A 17,361-nucleotide genomic window follows, 5' to 3' on the forward strand; every position below is an offset into this window, starting at 1 on the left:
TCATGAATGAGTACGCGTTTTTTAAATTGAACGCTGCTTTCGGACGAGTTCGGTCTAACCTAACCTCTTCTATTTCGCGATCTATTTGGAAAAAAAAACCTTTACGAATCTAATAACACAATATATCGACGAACTTTCTGTACCAACTGTACCTTTAATCATTCCAAACTTTCGGTGTACGAATCATAAAAAAAAGAAAAAAATTGGAGAGAGAAATATATATATTTAACAAGCACGGTTAGATTTAAAAGTTTCGACATTGAAGTACGAGGGTTGCAGAACGGAAGGGTTGCAGATTACCCCTGCAGAAACTTTTTTTTTTATGTTTCCGATACTTTTACTCCCGCGTGGCCGGCCGCCAGTCACGTTTTTCCCATGCACGTGACTACACGAGATCGCGAATGTTTTCTCCCTTTAGGACCCACGTGCAACCCGGCGTATAAAGTTTACTTTAATTCAAGTCTCCCCGGTCATTGATTAAATCCGAATACCCTGGAAACACCGTGCACGCATCGTGGAGAAATTGAGAAAAAAAAAAAATAATGCGATTAAACAACACGTTTCGACGTTGTTTGTTTCCGCAAACTAATTGCACGTTTTTAACGAAATTTCGAATCCCGAAAAACGATAAAATTTCTCCTAATTTACGTATACATAAAAAAAGATAGATAATTTCTCGACCAAAAATCGGGAGATACGCGAGGCGTGCGGGATGTATTTTATCGAAGCTGGATGAAACGATCGAATTTTGATGGCAATATTTCGATGAAGCGGAGATATTATTTATCGAGGATGGAAAAACGAAAAGAAATTGAGAAATCTTGAGAGAAGGATGCATAATTCAAAAGAAAAGAAAAATACAAATTACTTTAATTACTCGAGAAACACTTAGATCCAAAATTTTCGTACCCATATTCCCACACACGATTCCTCTAACAATGCCTCCCAATGACAAACAGAGAAGAGGAAGGAATTCCATCTTCCGAACTGTGAAACACGCACTTTTAAGCAAATACCCTACTATATGTATATATATCTCCTCGTGTCCTATTTTCACGGAGGAGATTCTTATTCGAAGATCCAGCGGGAGGCGTGTAACGGATAAAGCGGTCGAATCTCGACAAAGCCTATATCGCGGATACAATATCCGCGGGAATGGAAAAGGAAAAGAGCACACGGAACGGGCAGAATTTAATCACATTTCGATCTGGCGCACGTTCTTACCATTCCTCTTTACCACCCCCGCTTCCCACCAAGCTTCCTTTCTTTCCACGGACAAAGTCGTCCAATCTCCTTCGAGCACCGGTTGTGGACCTTTGCACGACACACCATAGAATTATTTCAATGAACCAGCCCGTCTAGCTGGAAATTTAATGAGAGTTCGCTTTTCACAGGGAATTCCCCCAACGGGGCCGCGGGTTTATTATTGACCGGGCTCGCGATACCGTTCGATCTGCCGACGACACAATTTCTCCTCTTCCGTCCGTGTTTCTGCGTTACGTGGTGGTGTTAACCGTTTCTATAAGCATTTTTATCTCTGTTGCGAGCGGAAGAAACCTTAGTAACGAGATTTTTTTTCGAATATAATTAGAGAATGTACAGAGGGAATCTTTTTGAGACGCTCGCGATGATATTTGTCGAATTGGATACATGATATTATAGCGAAGATTTACTTTTTTTTTTATATATGTTTTGATAATTGGTAATTTTAGAATAATGTAGGTTGATTGTGATTAACTAAAAAAAAAAGAAAAAAAATGAAAATTTAAAAATTACTCTATAATCCTCTCGTGATCGACAACTTGAGAACCACTATAAGTATAATTTATCGATAGGAACAACTTGACTGGCATTTCCTTGTCAATAATTGTAACAAATATCGATTATATTTTATCCATTCGATTTTAATTGTATAATTGATATAGTGTATAATTTATATATTTAATTCTTTATTTAAAAGAAAATTAAAATTCTTTAAAAAAAAATGATGAAAATAGAAAAGTGTTTTGAATTTTTTATAAAGGAATTTAGATAAAGAAAAAGATGTTGGAAGAACACGAAAAAAAAAATATACAAGTGATCAGCTTGTAAAAAGTTTGTGCTACTTTCGACTTGCCGCGACGCTAAAAGTACATTAAAAGTTCGGTAATCGATAATGACTCCAGCTTTTTGTCGACGTCTTTTTCTGCGCGTCACGTTCGTATATCCTCTTTGACCGCGAAGGGGGAGGGGGAAGAATCTATTTTTCAGAAGCGAGATACGATGCCAGAACACGATAGAGATGCCATGATTTCAACCGGCAACAAATCAACTCGCATTAAACACAATTACCCAACGACAGATGACGTAGGGTACCGAGTTAGTTGCTACTCGTTATCCGGCAAATTGATCAAACTGCCTTTACTTAAGTGTATCTATCCATCACCGGCCCTACGAGGTCGAACGTATCAGTTCTGATAAGTTACGCACCTGTTATTATTATAATAATAAATTAAAATTACGAGTATATCGCATTTAAACGTTATTCATTTTTATTTTCGAATTTTTTAATTTATTACATTTAGAATTTAAATTAAATTATGATAATTATGTATTGATAAATGATAATTATATTGTTGCAAGATTTTGTATAATATAAATAAGTATATCATATATCTTTCAATTAAAATGTTAATACAAAATTTCACATATTTCAATTAAAATCTCTCATATTAAAATCGATATCACATTCATATCGTAAAATACGAATTTTTCGATAAAATCGTGTGAATTTCGATATGAGACATACATAGAAAATATATTAGTTAATAAATAAATAGTTCTCGTGAAAATACTGTCGTACCGATACCGAGGTAACTCTTTGAAGGGTGCAAACGCGGGTTAGAAAACTCGTGACATGGGCAGCTGTTCGAATTACATTGAGCTCGCCCCTGGCGCGTGGACGGTTTATTGACACACTCTCCAGGCGACCGCGTATTATTACCAGCGTCGTGCATTTACTACGAAATATATGACTCGTTTTTCAAGAAAGAAAGCGACCGGTGGAGCATCGAGACGAATCTCGGACTAGTAGAGAGAGAAAATCAACAATGCTTTTACCTTTCGTAGCGTTCTCTCCATTCTTCGCGCGGTCCTTTTACATCGGACAGCATCGATTCTTTAAAATATAGATATTCGAAAACGCACATACGATGTTCTTTTGAACGATAGTTCAAGATATTTTTCAAAAGATTCGAATATCGAAAATGAATTCGTTAATTCTGTATGAAATTTTAAATCGCTAAAATTCGAATGATACAAGAGATAATCGATAGTTTCGATGAATCGAACGAAAGATGAGGTTGTGAATGTTGATTTAACAAACGATTATCGTTCATTTTGTAATTGATATTTGTCGAACGCGATGTTTGTCGAAAGGTACATTATTCTTTTTTGAAAAAGCTTATTGTAATTGTTAAATATAAAATTAATATCTTTAGCAGTGGCACAATGTGAAACAAAGACGAAAAGACGAAAGAAAGAAAGGGATGCGATATATAGAGACATGCTTACATTAGGTCACACGCATATGCTTTTGACGTTTCGCGTCCGGGTAGCGTCCGTGAAGGATTTCTTCACTAATATTTAGATTATCGATGGTAATTACTATAATGGCGTTCAATGATGTTAAATGTTATGAAAATTTTTTATGATACATTCGTTCTTTGTGAACGAATAAGAACTTGACTGACAGAGGAAAAGAGAAGGATCACGGAGACCGGGTTCCGTCGTTGTTACAGAACATCGCATTCGTTCTCTTTCATCGTAGGTCATAGTATAAGTATCACTTACCTGCATGCTTCTCCGACTTCGGCATGGAGGCCATAGCTAGCCGATAGTATGTCCTCTCGAACCACGACACTATCTCACTATTTCTACGAAAGACCGCATCGTAAACTACACACCAGTGGCTGCCGCGGCGTTTTCAGTCTGATGTAAACCCGACGTGCACCGCTACATCTTCGTTTGTCAGCCATCTTTCGGGGCGCGAGCGCGCGAACCGCCATCACGCGGCCAGAATTTGAACATAGTCAGCATCAGTCCAACATGGCCGACGGACTGTCACTCGGGTGACATATCATTCAATTTTCGATTCAAAAAGGATGCTCCTGAACGATTTTCACGAACGAAACATGTTTCACGGCTATTTTTATATAAAAGTGTAAACGACATTGATTAATTTGCAACGATTGACACCATAAGTATTGCCAGTGTGAAAATTAATCGAAAGAGTGGCGACGCAACAACTGGTTTTGTTACGTTGATACAGTGGCACGCAAAAATCATTGTCCACCGATGATTGAATATAATCTGTAACAAAGTATAGTTCAATGTGTTTACATTGCTATGAAAAAGTGTGAGTAACGAGCATCGATTGAAAATGTATAATAAAAAATTATGTGAATTTTCAATAAATTAAATTATCGTTCATTAAAAAATAAAATATTTGACAAAAATTATATTTCTGCTTCTCAAGAATTAATAAACATATTGACATAATTCACTTAAAAAGTGTAATATAAAATATTTAGAAATAAGCATATGGGTTTATCTCGTTTTATGTCAACGAAAAATGGGAAACTCTGGTTTAAAACAGCATTACGAGACTGCAAAGAAAACCGGAACATTAAAATTGTCACGAAGAAAACTCCATGAATTTCCACAAAATTTATTAGCTTTGGCACCGTTGCTACGTACATTGGATTTATCGGAAAATGAATTTGTTCATATTCCCGATAATATTGGTAATTTTACATTATTAAAGCTATTGAATGTTAATCATAACAAATTGACAACTTTACCCGAAGCACTTGGAGCATTGACAAAATTAGAATGTTTAAATGCAAGCTCGAATCAAATAAAAACTATCCCATGGTCATTGTCAAAACTAACACGATTGAAACAAATCAACTTATCTGATAATCGTATAACCGAATTTCCTCCTATGTTTTGTGACTTAAAATTTCTGGATGTGTTAGATCTATCGAAGAATCGAATTACGACAATCCCTGATGCGGCTGGAGCGTTACATATAGTTGAACTTAACCTCAATCAGAATCAGATATCAACTATATCTGAGAAATTGGCGGAATGTTCGCGCCTAAAAACATTAAGACTTGAAGAAAATTGTTTACAACTGAATGCAATACCTAGTAAAATTTTGAAAAATTCTAAAATTTCAGTCCTGTCTGTCGAAGGAAATTTATTTGAAATGAAACAATTTGCTAATCTTGATGGTTATGATAACTATATGGAAAGATATACTGCTGTAAAGAAAAAACTCTTTTAAGAGATATTTTAATGAATATTTATTATTGAATCTATTATAGGTAATTATTATACATATATAATTATTTTATAACATTGAAAAAGATGCCGCATCGTGTTCGCGTAATTATACTCGATACCTGCGATAATATAATATAGAAATAAAATTTTCAAATTAATTGATAATAATGTTTTTAATAATGTGAATGCTTATACAAAAAAAACACTTTTTTACAAAGCGTTTGTTAAATAAGCACTAATAAACTATATAGAGATATATATATATATATAAAATCATTGATCTGCACTTGATGCAGTACTCGTACTAGATTATAATTTTTATTACACGGATTATAAAATGATATCCTAATATTTCGTATCACACTGCAATTCTTATAAAAATGTTCTTATACGCAACAATTACAATTCTTATGCATCATTAAGATGTATAAATAAAATGTATTAAATAATAAAATATGTTTTATAAAAATCTTTTGTATTTTTTTTTTATATAACGTTTAATTACATACAAATTAAAATAAAAACATAACATTCTTTTAAATCTCTTTATATATTGTAAAATATAAATAATTAAAATTGTATGAAATATTTTCAAAATTAACGTAAACGTTATTATAAATATGCAAAATTATATCGTACAATTAAATAGTATAAATTAAATTTTGTAAAAATAAATTTCGTATTTATTTTTAATATATAATATTTTTTTATTCGTTTCTTAATAATTTTCATCATAATTGCAATACATACAACTGGATGTATGCAAGCAAAATTATCTTACCATTGTAAGTGAAAAACAAATGATCTTTTGCATCCCAAAATGGCGTGTCTGGTCTTTACTTTCTCAACAGGAAGAGCTGCTGAAATTAAATAAAAAAAAATCGACAGGTGAGTTACGGGCAGTAAAAAAAGTTACATGTTTCAACTTCCAAGTTAGCAACCCTTCACTTGCGAATACGTGAGTAGCTTAACTATTACTTTGTTAGGCATAAGAGATTTGTATTCCACTCTTTTGCCGACTGAACAATTACAGCTAATTTTAGAGTGTATTCAATATTCGATGATCAGTTAATATGTGAATAACCAATGATCAGAAGCCTATGTTGTTTTTATGTATTTATATTTTGTATAATTGTTTAAAATTATATTATTAAAATCATATTATTTATACGTAAACAATATATGAAATCGTTTTATGAATTTATATTTTGTTTGCAAATTAATCACGGAAAATAATTACAATTATAAAATTTAAAATAATTGATTATAGCATATAAAAATAATAATTTTTTCAATAAATCATTATATTTATTAGCAACAATATTTTCTTTTATACACTTTAAGATCTGTTTTGAATTATTTAAAGTGTAACAAAACTTATCCAGATCTAGGGTACAGACGACAAGAATCTTATGTATGGAAGATATACTACTCTAATTGTTGAAACATTTAAAGATATTAAGTGTATAACCAATTCTAAAATTCTTGGCATTTTAAATTATAACCATAACCATTTATAATTATAATAGTATAACAAAATCTTTATCAACACTGTCATCAATTGTTTATATTATACTTGCACCACAATAGAACGTCCAACTAACGACCATGATCGTATATCAAAATTTAAATGCCCTGCACCATGTTGATCATAAATTTTTACGTACACAATAACACACAATATATGGCTTATAATATAAAAGTAATTAAAAAAAAAAAAAGTACATATGCAATTCTTTTTATTCATAATTCATTTAATTTATTTCTTTTATTTAAAAATAATATTTCTTAAAAATATTTTCCGTAGTTATTTAAATATCTCTATTAATGGGACGTATATGAGGTTATAATACCTATGAAATGTAATTTTAGAAGTAAGATTCGTAATGTTGATGAACTGTTTCCAATAATTTTATAACATTCCAGCAGTAATATTATACTTTCTAAACAAAACTAGTAAGTGTAACGCGAGAAATGGGCGTCCCTGTTTCGTTAGACATCCCTACGGGGAGCACTGCCACCACAGTAGCTTAGTTGACCATCGTAGTTTCTAGCAAGTGTTTCCCCGAACATGGCGGACGGTGCTTATTCGAATTTTCAAGGGACACAATGAAAGTGCACCGAGTTCGCGGCGGTGATGTCCGTGACTAAGGGCGTGTGGTAATCCTGAGGGTGGCCGACGTGGGTATCCGGACGCCGCTGTGATCGTTACGGTTGCATGCGTGCCGGCGTGTCGCCATCCTGACTTCACGAGATAGGGTTTTGCCGCGCCGCGATTGTGTGTCTCAGAGCTACCGACCGTGGCGGGGCCCCCATGGTTGTAAATGGCTGACGGGAATCGGAAAATGAGGGCCGAACGTCGCGCGTGATTCCACAGCTAAGACGCTGAGGTACGACATACAAAAGGTGTTCAGAGATCGAACGATATTCGCGCGGTCTTCTGTCCTAAAAACACCACCACCGGGTCCAAGCACCGCCCGGTGCTAGGAGCTGTCCCGGGGGTTGTTCGTGTCTATCGTATCACCAGTGTCTTCGTCAATTGATCGGTTTTTAGGTCTTTCTTATTTTCTTGATCAGCAGAAAGTTTGATTTCACATTGGATACTTGTCATCGATGATAAAAAAGTTCTCGAAAGTGTAGCCGCTCGTGCGCGACGTTTCGTCTTGTTTAGAACAGCATTTGTAGGTGCTCTCGTTCGTTAACGAGAGCGAGAGCGCGCGGACTGGTTTTTAATGAGATGCCGATCATATGGTCGTTATTTCTTTCGCAGGTATTTTTTTGCGATACTTTTTTGATTCTTGTAACGTACTTATCGCCACTTGTAATGGACACGTACAATAAATGAATGATTTGGCGGACGACCATCTATTTTACACATTTGCGTGGACCAAGCATTATGTGTACGTGCATGTAAGATTTGCTTTCCTTTCGGATTTCAACAAACATTTTAAAGAGAAGATTCTGTACTAAATAAGATTCCTGTGGTTATATTCGAAATGTTAACTATTTTCTTGATGTAGTTATTATTCTTAAAAAACTATCCAATCTTTTTTTATTTTCATAAGAGCTATTTCATAAGAGATTAATTGTCATTTTGCATTTTATAATTATAATATTAAACATTTAATTTAACACATAAATATATGTAATGGTTATAACTAACATTATAAATATTCTTCTTTAATATTATTATTTAATATCATTAGCCTAAAACAAAATAATATATTTTTTATATATATTCATTTTTTATTGATTGGAATATATATAAACAAAATATTAGTTTAAAAACTGAATAATTTTATAATATTTTTGAAAACAATAGTTTTGAAATATTTCTAATAAAATTGTCTATAATATCTCAATCAAGTTAAATAACTTTCTTTTAATTATATTATTTAGATTTGATTTGATAACTATTGCAATATATTAAAATATATTTTTATTGTTTTGTATGACTATAGAAACAGGGTAGAAAATGTCAGAGCCAGAAGAAAGTCTGGCAGCGCCGGATAGTACTACGAGGGAACAGAAATTGGGTTTCTCTCATGGGGATGATGTTCTTCTACAACACAAGGATGGAAAATTTTATCTTGGAACAATTGTTGAGGTATATTTGTACAACATTTTTTTATTATAATTGATTTTTTTTATGTCTTTTAATAAAATATGATTACATTGTGTTTCGCTGTTAGATTTATCATAGTTAGAAGTTTGACTATATTAAACACCTTATATATAGGTGGATTTGGCAAGGGAGAAATGCCTTGTCAAATTTATGGACAACACCTCCGCATGGTCCTCTGTTAAGGAGCTGACAAAGCTTTCAATGCCAGATTCTGATGTTATGTGCGTTCTTTGTAAAAAATCTCAGCCCAAGACTGATAATGACATTATAGTTTGTGACAAATGTGGTCGTGGTTATCATCAACTTTGTCATCAGGTAATAACATATAATTTGTATCTATACAAAAAAAAATTCATATAATTATATTGTTATTAATATATAATCACATGAATACAACAAATTATGAAATTATTTTAAAAAAATATATATTTTTACAGCCTCAGATATTAAAAGAAGAAACTGCAGCTGAGGCACATTGGATGTGTAAAAGATGTATAGATAGTCAACCAAGGACACGTGAAGTTATAGAACCAAAAACTTCTATGGTAAAGGCAAGTATCAGAAAAGTTTGCAGTGGTAGGGACCAACCTCAGCCACCACCAGATGATATGACAAAGTTGCCGTATGATGTAAGTATCTAAAATATATTAATTTCCTTTATAGTATTAATATTATATTTGATATGATTGATTAATAATAATATGATTGAATAGTAATTTTTTTTAATCATATTAAAATATTTTATTAAAAAATATATTGAAATATTCATAAAATTTATAGTTAATATTTATTACAGCCTAATATGTTAAATTGGGATGTACATCATAGAGTAAATGCAGAACAAATTTATTGTTATTGTGGACTCAATGGTGAATGGTATACACAAATGTTGCAATGTGCTCGTTGCAAGCAATGGTTTCATGAAAAATGTGTTAGTTGCCTAACTTATCCTTTATACAGTGGAGATAGGTAAGATTAGATTATGTAATCTTAAGACAGTAATTTTTTTAATTTAATTTCTAAAATATATTTCATAATTGATATTATTTACAGATTTTATGTATTTGTTTGTTCAATGTGCAATTATGGCAAAGAATTCGTACGGCGACTGGAATTGAAATGGGTAGATCTGGTGCACCTGATGTTGTACAATTTGACTGTTTACAATGCTAAAAAGTATTATGATTTGGACACTGTTATTGTACCTTATGCCAATGATAATTGGAATACTTTACAGCTTCCACCTCGGGTAAGAAGTTTTAATAAATTTTTAAAATGTGAAGTTTAAAATATTTTTATTTTTTTTTAAAAATAGTTAAAAGTATATTATTTATAAATACATATATGTATTTCTTACTATCAGATCAGGGATGTCAGTGCTCAAATACGCAGAGAATCTATACTAGGGATATTGACAAATAATAGAAACAGGTTTAAATGCGGCAGAGAAATAAAAAAACGTACTACGATATGGGGTCTTAGAGTTAGATTACCACCACCATGTCCAATTGTTAATCTTCCAGCAACTGGTGTAATAGATGATTCTGTGTTACGTAGATGCTGGGGTGCTAATAAAAGACTGCAATATCTTCCTCCACCTACAGGGTTAGTTATTTTTTAAATGTTCGAAACACGTATTTATTGATCAGCAGAATCTTAAAAAAATCTTATTGTTTCAGACCGATATCTTTACCAGAAAGTACAAAACAATTAACTGCATTAAAACAAAGCACAGCAGAAAATTTAGAAATTCCAGTGAATCCATCGGATGTAGTGATGCGTGGAACAATTTATCAAAACTCGGAAGCAGAACAAAGTTCGTGTCCAAGTCCAAGTCCACCGAGTCAATCTACACAATCTTTACGAGAAAGGTAAATTCTAATTTAATTTATTGAAAATGCGTAAAACATTTGATAAAACACTTCGAATTATTATTTTTTTATTTCTTATAGGTATAGTGGAGGTGGCTTTGTAAAGAAATCATTCCCATTTCCTAAACTCAGTTTACAAAGAAGAAGACGTTTAATGGCGTTAGGAAGTTCTCGTGAAAGAATGTTACGTAAACATAAGAAAAGAGAAAAAGGTGATGCTGCCTTGAGTAAGGCTCAAGGTGTTCGAGAAGCTAGATATAGAAAAGCGAGGAAACTGCTAAAAAACGCTATAGCTAAGGTATCATACGTAATAAATGTAATAAATGGTATCACGTATAATATTATATTCATGTAACAAAAACAATAAAAATTTAAATGTTCATTAAAATAGAGCAAATCTCGAAACTCGGAAACATCTGATCTACCACCTACGCCTCCAACTTCAGTTTCTGGTCCACCTACACCCCCTGCTACAACCTCGGGTATATCTGAATTATCTGTGCCTAGTTCCGTGGAATTGATGTATCCTTTACCACCATCGACGCCTGCGGATACAAGTGGGGATGAAACTAGTTCAAGAGGGACTTTGGACTCCTTTATTCCACCACCCAAGGACTTTGAAGGCAAGAATAATCCTTTTAGAAATCTCAGTGATTTATTGGGTACACCCGGTAATCTCAATCAAACAAATTCAAGTACCCCGTCACCGTACAATCAATGTCCAATCACATTACCTCTACCGCTTACTCCTGTTATATCTCAACCGCCGGTAGTACGGCCAGCCAAAAGACAATTATCGGAAAAAGACATTATTATAGACAGAAATGGGCAAGTAAAACGTAGACGTCAACATCGGAGAGGACGTCCGTCGCAACAACAAATACAACAACAATATCAACATACTGCCAGTAAGACGGCAACCATCTTACCGGCGCGTAATAACGAAGTTAAAAGTGAGTTTGCAAGGAATTTAAGAAGTTCGTTTAACGGTGCCTCAAGCAGTGCTAGTAGTCAAATTGGAAATTGTGTTGATTATGCCTTAAATGGAAGGAGACTTAGACAACGTCAAAGCAATGACAAATTACCACCCCCGGATCCGCAACCGCAAAAGAAAGGTAGTGTACCTTCATCTCCAAAGTGTTCACCCGTTAAACAAAGTGCGCCCGACATATCTCTGGATGATCTAAAGTCATCGGTGAACATATATTTTGGAGCAGCTAATAGAATCGCTGCTGGTGAAAAGTTTGTCATCAGAGCAAAAAGGATAGGACCAAACGGTCAGACTCAATATCTAATCGAGTGGGAGGGACTTAACACTTAACAATAAATAATTTGTTTATGATTATAAATGCATTGCAATCATATAAAATTTCCGTTACATCATCGAGCAAGAGCAGCGTTAAATTGTTGCTCGATCATTTTCAAAAGGCTCGATATGTAAGAGAAATGATTAGTGGCAAATTGATCTGTGTCACATGCACTGCCATTCGTTACATATTTTTATGTAATAAGTATGTATTATTAATTGGTGTACGATGTGTGACTGTTCTTGCAAATGTAAATTTTATTTTATTCGTTTAGCAGATCGAGTCTTACGAAGATGCTGTTCCAAACAACAATAACAATGAATTCATTGCTGGACAATGAATTTGTTTTGCCGCTTATTCAAAATAAAATATCGATTCACATTTTTTTTTATTATCCATATAAAAAGCGTGAATTTTCTATTCGATTCAGATTTTTATATTTAAAATGTACCGTCCATGATTAGCTTCGATGCATAAAATTCAATTAACGTTTGTATATCTATTTTAATACAAAGGCAAATAAAAAATGTATGAAGGAAACATTTACAAGAACAATCAGATACATTGCTTTATAAATTGTATATATTGTAGCATAGTAGTTTCGCAGAAAAATCGACGAATGTAAAGCAAAGAGAATCATTTGCGCTGGATTTTGCATTCATTAGAGATTGGCCAATCGCTCCTTTTTTATGAGTTATGGAGCAGACCATGATCCCGATGACAAGAAAAAAAAAAAATGCGAATTGAAAAACTGACAATTGTTCCTCTCACTTGATCTAACATACTAGCGACCGTTAGTGGTTAGTGTTTAAAGAATAAAAGAAAAATATGGAATAAAAAAGAAAAAGCAGACATCCTGCAAAAGGTTATTTTTCAATACAATTGTAGAGATAGACATCCGCTTCTGTAACTTCATCTTCTTGAACTGTTGTCTACATCTTCTATCCATATGACAATATAAATAAAATCAAAATCATTAATTAACGCATGATCATACTGCCACACTTGCACCAATTTATCTTTTATAGTTAAATTTTACCCTCGAATACATAATGTTTAATAAATATAATAGCTAACAATGCAATTATTCATCGATACGAATCTTAGAAAAGAATTTTTATTTTTCATAGACGGTTCAAGATGATGAGGATGCGGTTCTAGCATTGCTCATTATTATACAAGACTAAAAGGAAAGAACATACCTATTTCGTAATAACGTACAATTTAAAAAGTCGCAGGGCTGAGTACGTAAGTGGTTGGCCAAAGTTATCTGTGCAAAGGATAACACATTGTAAATTTTCCCTATGATTTTCTGAATTGTGAAGAGGAGATCATTTTGAACTCGAAATGTAGCGAATCTTTATAAACTGTTCTTGTTACATTAAAAAGAAAAAAGAAAAAAAGAGAAAGAAAAAATGTAGGGCATGTGAAAATATTTGTTCGCATGTAATATAGACATTCGCGTAGATATTTTTCCATTATTCGAAAATTTGTTTTAAGTTTCTTAGAATGAATTTTAAATGAACGCTGATACGACTTGAATTAATAAAATTAATAATGAATATTCGTACAAAATCATTTATACTACAATCATTTGTCTGATTCTCGAATTATAAAATTGATACAGCACAGAATCTATGGTCAGAACTTACTGATCAGTGAATATTTGAAAGAAAATTTGAACGATTCCTCGTTAAATTCTTGAATCGATAGAATTTATCAAAAATAATGTCGAAGAAATTTATTCGTTCACACATAATTATACTCTTATACAATTCGAATCTAATTTTATTTAATAGTTTATTTGGGACGACTATAGTAAGAATTATTATAATTAGAATGTAACAACGAAAAAATTTTAGTAAGAAAGGTTGTAGTCATCTGATAATCGAGTCTTTCTTTAGATGCTAAAAAATACAGAGAATCGAGAGAAAAAAATCATGTTTCGCGTAATCTATTCTATTTTGCGTTCGTTCATTTGATTTTCGATTTTTTCATAGAATAATAATCATACGAATTTTTCCTAAATATCTGGATATGAGAAATCCGCGAGTCATTCATGCATAGACAGACTTACCTAAGATAGGTATTTTTAAGCGCTATTTATTTAATCTACTATACGTAATTTTTTTTTTTTTTTTTTTTTTTCTCCATTGTAACTCCTTTAGAGAGATTTTACAAAGTCGCGACCGACTATTGTTTGTAAGTTCGGTGAGGTTAAACTTTAGTGATGGTAAATTGAAATTATCAATTTCTATCTATGTGTACAATTTTCTGCCAATAATTAAACACACTCATTTTTCTATATAAGTTTTTACATTGTTTTTCTTTCAAAAGAAATTTTTCTTTTGATTGTCTTCGCGTATTAGAAAAAGAATGTGTTCAAGTGTGTTCAGACTTTTAATCACATTATTATACACTCTACAAAATAGAATTTTCGTAACATTTTCGTACAATAGATACTCAAATGGTACGCATATCTTATTTCCAATTATGCGGTACTGCGCGAAGCGTTATTATACTCTCTAAAGGAAACGTATATAGGTAAATATTGGACGAAGACACTGCCAAACGTTTAAGTTATAATTTAATAAACGACGTTAGACAATATACTGCGCTATGATACGTTAATTTTTCTTAATTAAACGTACGTTCTTGCGTTTATATGTATAAGTTTCTTTCGTTCTCTCGTTTTCTTCTTCGTTCATCGTTACGCACGAAGAATCGGAAACGAGCTGAACTTAAGTACAACTTAAACCGTTCTCGTGTACGTAGAGTTATTTTCTTTTCTTTTTTCTTTCTTTTTGCTTGCGTTGTTAAAAAAAAAAAAAGAAAAGAAGGAAAAATGTTAATAATATTCGTGCATTTTTCGCACGAATGATCGAACTCGCGATCAGACTACACAGAAGAGGAAGTTAACGATCCATTTTCTTTTCTCTCCTCGGTCAGCGTCATCGAAGTTTCGTGATCGTTTCATTGTTTCTCATGTACGTTCAACTAGGTTACTTAGAGAGAATGATGTAAGATCGACGCTTGTATCAGTGAACGAACGTATTGACCAGATTAATCACTTAATCAGGCGTTGCGTTATTACTCATTGTATTGTTAAACTATTTCCCCCCCCTTTTCCTTGTTCTTTTTTTCATTTTGTTACGTTCTTGCGATCTATCTATTATAAGTTCCACGAAAATGATTAATTTTCCGTTCCACGGGGGCCTGTTTTTCGTTGAGGTTTCTTTTTAACTATGCCAATTCCAGATCGAGTCGATGAAAATGTGAAATGAAAAATTGCGAATTTTCTTTTTTCGCGAAATTAATATTTAAAATCTTAAAAGGAGCCAACAATACGCGATACATCCTATTCTATCCTGAAGATTAAAAATTTCCACTGGTCAAATTGTTCAGATCTCGTCAAACCAATAAAATATGTCAAAATCCAATTTCATTTCATTTCAATTTTAATATATTCGATCTGGCAACAAGGCGCAACACAACAATGGTTCGAAAGCGACGAAACGACAGAAACGAAATATCCCAGAGAATTCCTACGAACGAACTCCGCTTAGAAACAATCATCTCCTGTACAAAAAGTCAGCGTTTTAGCCGCGTATCGAGGCGAGGCGAATAAACAAAAATAGCTCTTGTACAGAGCTTATTTCCAAGGAAATGCGTTCGATATTAGTCGATCGATTTTCGTATACGAGCACGATTCGTGTCGGATCGGCGAGAGCTCGACTCCGCGTTTCCACATCGTGAAACAAAACGACAAAAAAAAAAAACGAAGATGTACTGCCAGTATCATATGTAAATATATTCCTCCCATCGTCCTTTCAGATACAACTGCCCCTCCCCCCTTCCCCTACGGTCTCCCCTCCCTCCTCTTCCCGTTTTTTAACGCAGATATTCCACGAGATACGCGAGGAATACGCATAGCTCTAATGTACGTTTGTGTAAACGTTTGTACGCGATTATTGGCGGAATATGAGGTCGTGGAGGAGATATTGTTCTTCTTCGACTCGCTTCCGAATGAATGCATCCGACCACATCCGTGCTGCCGTGTGCGTGATTCCGTTAGACACACTGCTCTTTCGCGGGGAAAAAAAAAGAAACTTGTTCTTTTAAATAGATAAGAGAAAAGATCGGATCAGATTTATACCAAGTGGGTGGTCACGATTACTCAAGGGTTGTTTAAAGTGTATAAAACCCATATTTATATTTAATAGATTTTTCAGTCTTGAAATATTTTATTGTTATTGCTCAATGTTGATGTACAATGATGTCTGTTAGTCGAAGATTAACTTGTAGCAATAATTCGAAAATAATATGTTATATATTTGTGTGTATGTCTTATATCGTGGAATTTATCAAGGTTTAGTTCTTGTTTTGTCATTTTTTTTTTTTTTTTTAGAAAGTGAGAAGCTGAGAAATTGATCAATCCGAATTTTTTAAAAATTCTTCATTTTAAGAGTTCAAATGTGTGATTGATGATTTGAAAAGAAAATTAATTAGCCTTGAATATAAGGAGTATAATCACCTTGGTTTCTAATTTGTATTTGCTAGTTTTTTTAGTCTTTTTTTTATTTTCTTTTATTTTATTGATGACCGCCCATTTAGTAAACAGAATATAGAATAATATCTTTTCTCGACACAAATAACAATGAGCACTTTTTTTTTTTTTCATTCGATTGTGTACACACTCATCAACTCGTCAATCATTCATATAATAATCTTTCAGGCTTTTGTCGAAGCTTTTTTTTTTCTCCGATAAAATTGAAAAATTCGAGTGCTGGTTGCCCGAATAATTTGCTTTTCGTCGATAAATCGAAATAAAAATAAATATTTTCCTCGTGAAACAAATTCTTGTCGCGTGTTTCGCGTTGAAGATTGAAATAAAAAAAAAAAAAAAATCAAAGAAAAATTATTAGCAGCTCTCGAATCAAGGGTACTTAGAATGGTCCATGTAAATACGTTTAGAGAATTTTTGTATGAAAAAAATTGTTCATAACTACCGAACATATGTATTTAATAAACACAATGTTTCTAACAAGAGATAATATTTAATTTTAAGCAAACGATCATATGTATGTCTCTTCATGAACGTTGTACAAGATGTTCTCGTTATATTCATGCATTTTTAAATATACGAAATATTTGCTAAAGTAGGCGATAGAATTTTGTGTAATCGTAGGTTTAAATGTTAAGTCTAGCCAAATATATTTCAATTTCGTAT

The 17,361-nt window shown here is 32.9% G+C and overlaps 3 protein-coding genes across 9 annotated transcripts in view; 2 read left to right on the plus strand and 1 right to left on the minus strand.

Annotated features, from left to right (window-relative positions):
* Positions 1-4,017, minus strand: part of LOC107998141 (guanine nucleotide-releasing factor 2) — a 76,899-nt gene extending 72,882 nt beyond the window's left edge. For 2 of the 3 annotated variants that reach the window (XM_062072872.1, XM_062072873.1), the window contains exon 1: positions 3,832-4,017. In XM_062072872.1, coding sequence (XP_061928856.1) covers positions 3,832-3,865 — 34 coding nt within the window. In that variant the 5' untranslated portion in view covers positions 3,866-4,017. The remainder of the gene's footprint in view (positions 1-3,831) is intronic. The other variant, XM_017057221.3, reaches the window with a different exon arrangement.
* A 595-nt stretch (positions 4,018-4,612) lies between these two features.
* Positions 4,613-5,797, plus strand: LOC107998142 (leucine-rich repeat-containing protein 57). Its single transcript, XM_017057226.3, has one exon. It carries the CDS (start codon positions 4,613-4,615, stop codon positions 5,327-5,329), a length of 717 nt encoding a protein of 238 aa, XP_016912715.1. The 3' UTR covers positions 5,330-5,797.
* Positions 5,798-7,575: 1,778 nt separating this feature from the next.
* On the plus strand, positions 7,576-17,361 carry LOC107998209 (polycomb protein Pcl). 5 transcript variants are annotated; one of them, XM_062072877.1, is made up of 11 exons: positions 8,099-8,228; positions 8,790-8,935; positions 9,068-9,268; positions 9,391-9,582; positions 9,750-9,922; positions 10,007-10,202; positions 10,317-10,558; positions 10,633-10,824; positions 10,906-11,122; positions 11,216-11,447; positions 11,643-17,361. In XM_062072877.1, the coding sequence occupies exons 2-11, from the start codon at positions 8,804-8,806 to the stop codon at positions 12,143-12,145; spliced, it is 2,280 nt and encodes a 759-aa protein (XP_061928861.1). In that variant the 5' UTR covers positions 8,099-8,228; positions 8,790-8,803; the 3' UTR covers positions 12,146-17,361. The 5 variants fall into 5 exon arrangements, with proteins under 5 accessions (XP_016912857.1, XP_028522735.1, XP_016912856.1 ...); XM_017057368.3 differs by lacking the exon at positions 8,099-8,228 and adding an exon at positions 7,576-7,718 and having other exon boundaries at positions 11,216-17,361; XM_028666934.2 differs by lacking the exon at positions 8,099-8,228 and adding an exon at positions 7,956-8,098 and having other exon boundaries at positions 11,216-17,361.

This window comes from Apis cerana, linkage group LG3 (genome assembly GCF_029169275.1).
Source record: "Apis cerana isolate GH-2021 linkage group LG3, AcerK_1.0, whole genome shotgun sequence".
Taxonomy (NCBI): Eukaryota; Metazoa; Arthropoda; class Insecta; order Hymenoptera; family Apidae; genus Apis; species Apis cerana.

Bases quoted from the DNA above. Each gene is read 5' to 3' on its own strand.
- LOC107998142 (XM_017057226.3), top strand. From the start codon at position 4,613: ATGGGAAACTCTGGTTTAAAACAGCATTACGAGACTGCAAAGAAAACC.
- LOC107998209 (XM_017057368.3), top strand. From the start codon at position 8,804: ATGTCAGAGCCAGAAGAAAGTCTGGCAGCGCCGGATAGTACTACGAGG. The intron at 9,269-9,390 runs GTAATAACATAT...ATATTTTTACAG, and splicing joins ATCATCAACTTTGTCATCAG to CCTCAGATATTAAAAGAAGA. The intron at 11,123-11,215 runs GTATCATACGTA...TCATTAAAATAG, and splicing joins TAAAAAACGCTATAGCTAAG to AGCAAATCTCGAAACTCGGA.